The 6,160-nt window shown below is 37.7% G+C and overlaps 1 protein-coding gene across 1 annotated transcript; it reads left to right on the top strand.

Annotated features, from left to right (window-relative positions):
• The first annotated feature begins 906 nt into the window (after window positions 1-906).
• LOC120543132 (pro-adrenomedullin-like) lies at window positions 907-5,880 on the top strand. Its single transcript, XM_039776017.1, has 4 exons — window positions 907-968; window positions 1,282-1,394; window positions 4,450-4,602; window positions 5,239-5,880. The coding sequence occupies exons 2-4, from the start codon at window positions 1,312-1,314 to the stop codon at window positions 5,432-5,434; spliced, it is 432 nt and encodes a 143-aa protein (XP_039631951.1). The 5' UTR covers window positions 907-968; window positions 1,282-1,311; the 3' UTR covers window positions 5,435-5,880.
• Window positions 5,881-6,160: the final 280 nt, after the last annotated feature.

Raw genomic sequence — 6,160 nt, 5'->3', positions numbered from 1 at the left:
CGCAACCTACAGATGAGAAAATAGGCTCCAATATTCATTTTAAAATTGTCAACCAAGCTGTTTTTGGACTGTGCAGTAGATGGATGGATGGATGGACTTATATTAGTAATGTTAGTTTATAACTATTGACTTCATATTTACCAGCCTGGCTCTGAATCAGAAACTTACCCTGTGGAGTTAAAGTAAAGGAACGATGCAGTGGATCAAGGTGCTGAAGGGGTGAAGGATGTTTCTTTGTCACTGCATGGCTCTCTTGATGCACTCACACATTAAATCTATTTCATGTGTGTAATAAGTCAATTGATTACTTCCCCCATTTATCTCCTAATTATTATTTTTTTTTAACTATATTGATTTTATAGTAATCATTCCATACAGATAGATCAATTTTTATAAAAAATGGGATTGAAAACAAATCAACCCCCACCCCAGAGAAAGAGAGCATGGCCAACGGAGTAAAACTTAAAGCTTGTAAAAATACATATATTGATGAGTTTAATAGGCGGATAAAGATAAATGGAGTAAAAAAAAAAAAAGAAATGGGAAGATAACCTATTTCCTCAGTGCTTTAAGAGCTTATTCTAAAATATTATTGATTAGATCCTTCTAAATAATTTTTATTGAGTCTTAAGGTCCTTGAATCTGTGCATCAATGATATTGTCCCCTAATATTGTATAAAAGATTACAGAAAATATGATAATATGCACAGATAGAAAAGGTGAATAGTTAAGATATTGTTTGATCTCTGTGAGAAACATTAATCAAGTAGTGATGTAAAATGTCTGTCATTTAAAAAAAAATATGTGCCAGGAAGTGGTGACTGAGTCGAGAGCTCCTCCTCAACTTCTGAGTTCTACAATATATAAAGAGGCTTCACCATGTGAAGAGGATAAGAGCAGAGAAACACGCTGCTAAGTGGAATTGCCAGTGTCAAGGGACGCAAAGGAAACAACACCGATATCCTCAAGTAAGGACTTTTTTTTTTCTTTTTTAAATAATTTAACTGTTTAATAGTAAACTAAATGTGTAACACATACAGAGAAGTTTACATAATAATTTAATTTCAGACACTATTAAAATGATATGTTATAAGTGAAAAGAGACTAAAATGATTCAGGACATGTCTAATGCACTTGAGGTCACATCCATACAGCACCTAAAAATCAATTTTGGATTTAAGCCACTATCAGACCTTTGGACTGTCTGGTTGGCTAAGCTCTTTGGTGCATGCAAAACCTCTCAAGCCAGGGGTCACTCATCTTTCTCTCCTTTTTTAAAAGGTGGAGCATTCGGCTGAAGCCATTACCAAGATGTACAAGTCATTTTTGTTGATGAGGCCGCTGCCAGTACTGTTGCTGTTGTGCATGTTCATGTGCCAAGCTGCCAGCTTCAGGTAAGAAACTAATGCAATTACAAAATGTTGTTATACATTACATTTTTTGTAAATTTTATATATTAGAGAAGTATGGGGTAGCATCCACTGAATTGAATCCAATATTGCTAGACTGCCAGGCACATTTCATCAGACTGACTCCAATTCACTTAAGCTGCCTGAGATTTTTTTACTTAAATAAATAAAAAAAGTAACATTCTCATACCCAATATATTCATTTCAGGACTGTGGGGGGTTAGAGCCAATTCCGGCAGCACTGAACAGTGTCCAGCCCATCACTCAATGATTCCACCATACTCACAACCCACAACTGCCAATCTGGAATCGGCAATTAACTTAACCTACACGTCATTTGGAATGTGCTTTTCTAAATTGATGGTGATAAAGGTGATTTGTGTTATCCAAATTAATTGCTGACGTTGTGTAGTAGTGTAGTGTTCCTCCCCCACAGCGCTTGCCTTGATGAGGCATTCCTGCACTTGTTTTCAGTTGCCTTTCCTATGAGGGATTTTCTAAAAACATGCAGTCAGTTCAACTGATGACTGGAAACAGTTGAATTGGGCTGCTTAGCCAGTCTGCTGTAGCATTTCTTGTGTCATTTGCCAGTAGAATAGGCTTCAGTTGCCTTACATCTAAACAGGGTACCAAACAACCACAAAAACGGATTATGCCTGATGTGGTAACAAGTTCAGTGAAATCCTCAAATTTCAATCATTATGCTCATAAAGTTTGGTCTTTCATCTTCATTCCTCATCATTTACAAATGACCCACTGTGCATTATCATTTACCTATGTTCAAGTTTAATGCTATGCGTACGTTACCACTAAATGGGGACTTAATGTGTACACTTACCATATATTTGCATGCATATGGTGCACAGTGCTTATCTATTTTTGAATGTTTCAGTGTTTTGAGCATATCAATGTGAAGTATGCTATATAAAAAGTAATTAAATGCTATTAGATTCAAAGTAGATGGCACATATATCATCACTCCATAATTAATATGAGATAAATAAACTGCTGTTTGAATACTTCAGCCTTGTAATATGAGTAATTTCATCACCTAACCCTAACCTAATCCTAACCATCTAGGGTTGTTTCCTGCCCAGCTGCCATTGCTGCCAGGATAAGGTCCAGAAACAAACCCACAACCCTGAATCGGGTGAAAGCGCTTGAGAATGCCATGTTACATATGTGTCACATAGTGGGCTATAACTAGTTAGCAAACATTAATTATATTTGAAATGCCACACCGGAGGATATCTTGAGTCAACATTAATCTGTTATTTTTTTTATCTATTAGAGGAAACTGTATGAATATTGCTAGTCACAAAACATCAGGGAATTACATAGCAAAAATACACTTTTGATTACACAGAAATGTATAATAATCAAAATGCAACTTATTGATATTGGTGGTGAATACATTATATATTCAGATATAAACATATGTATTTATAATAAATAGTAAAGGATATATGTAATATATGAGTCTCACTATGTTATGTTAATCAAACCTAAATAGTCCACTTCAAGTCAGGGGCCAAATATTAATATACTATATATTATAATACTATATTAATAGTATCAGGGTATGGAATAACCCTGGAAGGGAAGCCAGTTTACTGCTCGATAAACATAGTTTTTATTATTGTATGTGAACTGTAGCATATGAAGAGTTAATTATAATATAATTTCATTATAGGAAAGTTAGAATGTCATTATGACATAATCAGTAATGTATTCAGATACCATTTTAAGTAATTATATGAAAAGGGTGGGAGGTGCCATTATGAACTATTTAAACACAGTAGTATTTGTATTTTAATTAGAACACATTAGGATAACTATCCATCCATCCATTTTCTAACCCGCTGAATCCGAATACAGGGTCACGGGGGTCTGCCGGAGCCAATCCCAGCCAACACAGGGCACAAGGCAGGAACCAATCCTGGGCAGGGTGCCAACCCACCACAGGACACACACAAACACACCCATACACCAAGCACACACTAGGGCCAATTCAGAATCGCCAATCCACCTAACCTGCATGTCTTTGGATTGTGGGAGGAAACCGGAGCGCCCGGAGGAAACCCACGCAGACACGGGGAGAACATGCAAACTCCACGCAGGGAGGACCTGGGAAGCGAACCCGGATCTCCTAACTGCGAGGCAGCAGTGCTACCACTGCGCCACCGTGCCGCCCCATTAGGATAACTATTGAAAAAGTTTCCATTTTGTATTTTGCCGTTCATTTCTTTTGCTGTAGTCTTAGGGCTCCTAATAATCAACTGGAATTTACTTGATCCACAGTATTACTGCTACTGTCTGAATTAGTGTAAGATGCTGTAATTCATGGGGTGTCATAAGAAATGTAATGATTTACTTCATGAGATAGAAACACACAATAAACAAGAATAATTGCACCAAAAATTAAAATATGTATTTCAGTTTCAACATGTAATGTCTAAATATTCTCAATTGCAGTAGATTTTTGACCCCTAATAAAGGATCACCAATACCATCATATTTGCAATCATCGATCCTGAAATAGTCTAAAATGATGTCTTACATGCTTATGTTTGAAAATTGCTATTTTTAATCTTCTGAGGGTGATTCTTAAAGGAGTAGGACTACTGGTAAAGAATCAAAAATCAAAACTATTGTATTTGAGATCAGCAACCTTGAAATACCATTAAGTGACACTCCGTATGCCTATATTACTGATCAGAGTTTTCAGGTCTAGGGTGCCTCAAATGGGGGGGAGGGGGCAAAAAGCTTGATGTCTTGCATTACTAGAAGTGATTTCAAAGTGTTTACAAGTTGTTCTTATAAATGTACTGTAATACATCATATTTAATGTATTTTTAGTTTGATGACTGGGGTGGCACAGCAGTCAGGGTTCATGCCTTGCACCTCCATGGACCTGAGTTTCATGTGTTTTTAGGGGTTTTCCCTGGAATCAGAATATGGATGAAGGGACAGTTAATAGAGAATCCAAAAATTCACAATTTAATATCCTTAATTTTATTTTCCCTTATCCTTTACTCAGGTTACCCGAAGAGAATAACGTAACCTTTAAGGAGATGAAGTTTGAGAAGTTGTGGTTTAGACCAGTTCGAAGTACCATCCACAACACACTGGGTGCTGAAAAACAGTACATCAGACCTGAGGACCTCCGCGATGCACTCAAAGTGCCAGTCAGGTAAGTCGACCAGAACACTTTGTACAGGAGATTACAAAAAGCTTGTTTTTTTAAATATATCAACTGCATTATTGTATGGCAGGAAGTTTATGTGCAGATGGCAACATTTTCCTAATGTTTTCATCATGCCCATAGTCATGTTATTGAGATAACTGTTCATTTCCCAGCTAGTATATCTTCTGTGAATACCTTGCATGCTCTTTCCTTCAGAGCATTCTAGGTGTTTGTTCCCAGAACAAACAAAGCACATTTACATATAGATAAATGACCATAAATTCCTCAGTTGTGAGTAGGCATGTGAGGTTATGGTCAAGTATGCCTAGTGATGAAATGGCATCAACTCCAACATAGGTTCAAGTGCTGCTAGGACAGAGTGTGACTTCTCACAGGCCTATAGGGGAAAGAGTGAATTGCAAAAATGAATGGCTTAGCAGATGAATGGATGGATGGCTCCTTAAATATTAGGCCAAACAGAATACTCACATCTTCCACTCATACTGGTATGTAGGTCTTAACCTGGAGGACTCTCCTAGTACCTATTCCTACTGATGACAGACCTGTTGATAAACACCATGTTTACAAATCTGCTTAATGTTCATTTTTAATATGAGATTTCCTGTCTCAATTTCATTTCAGGCCTTTTCCTGTACAGAATCGGTCAAAACGTGCAGTGTATATGCCTAATCCAAATCGTGGCTGCCACCTGGGCACCTGCCAACTTCAGAATTTGGCCAGCCTACTCTACCGAATGGGTGGAAAGACAGTCAAAGAAGAGTCTAAGCAGAATATGTCTGATCCACATGGCTATGGAAGGAGACGACGGCGTCGCTGAGCTTGGCAGCAAGGAATCTGGTGGACTGGCTTCAAGCTGCTCCCTGAGCCACTTCAATAACTCTTCCTGGTCCAGGTTGCCTCTGCCTGTGGGCTGCTGCTATTATTTAAAGTCCAACAAAAAAATAGTAAGAAAGCAGTCCAACAAGGAAAGGGAAAGGCAAAAGGAAGACAAAGAATACTGGAAAAAGTGTGATTGTCTGAGCCAAGTGAATGGACACGGTGTGAAGCAGGACGCTGGGAAGAGCGAGCCCTGCCTTGTTGGAGAGAGCATATAAATATCAACAATGTACAGATTCCATGCCTAATATATTATAAATTTATTTCTTTATTGATTTATTCTTAGTCCCATTTTTTACAGTTTAATAAAAATTCTGGTTGTGCTGGTTCACTCCTGAAGCTGTAATGTTTGGGAAAGGGTGTGCAAATAAAACACAATATTTGGAAGTGCTACTGTGTCTGTGAATTCCTAGTGGACTGAGCTGAGTTATGTCAATGCTTCAAATGATGTTTTTCATGAAAGCAGAATTATGCAATAGACAGGTTGCTCATGATAGTGGAGTTTGCTACAGAGATGCTAGCGGTAACCCTCAATAATAGCACAAAACAATGCTATTTTACAAAACAGGCCTACTTCAAAAGATCTTCTTATCTACTCTACTCTATATGTTACCCTCCTAGTAGGCAAACTGTACCCCCTACCACTGTTTACTCTCTACAGATATTT

This window comes from Polypterus senegalus, chromosome 13 (assembly GCF_016835505.1).
Source record: "Polypterus senegalus isolate Bchr_013 chromosome 13, ASM1683550v1, whole genome shotgun sequence".
In the NCBI taxonomy this organism is placed as follows: Eukaryota; Metazoa; Chordata; class Cladistia; order Polypteriformes; family Polypteridae; genus Polypterus; species Polypterus senegalus.
Note: the sequence above shows the minus strand (reverse complement) of the source record. Positions and strands in the feature narration are given on the sequence as shown.

What these genes read in the sequence shown, in the direction of transcription:
- LOC120543132 (XM_039776017.1), top strand. Translation starts at nt 1,312, where the DNA reads ATGTACAAGTCATTTTTGTTGATGAGGCCGCTGCCAGTACTGTTGCTG. An exon ending in TGCCAAGCTGCCAGCTTCAG is followed by an intron (nt 1,395 to 4,449) that starts GTAAGAAACTAA and finishes TCCTTTACTCAG; the next exon opens with GTTACCCGAAGAGAATAACG. An exon ending in GCACTCAAAGTGCCAGTCAG is followed by an intron (nt 4,603 to 5,238) that starts GTAAGTCGACCA and finishes ATTTCATTTCAG; the next exon opens with GCCTTTTCCTGTACAGAATC.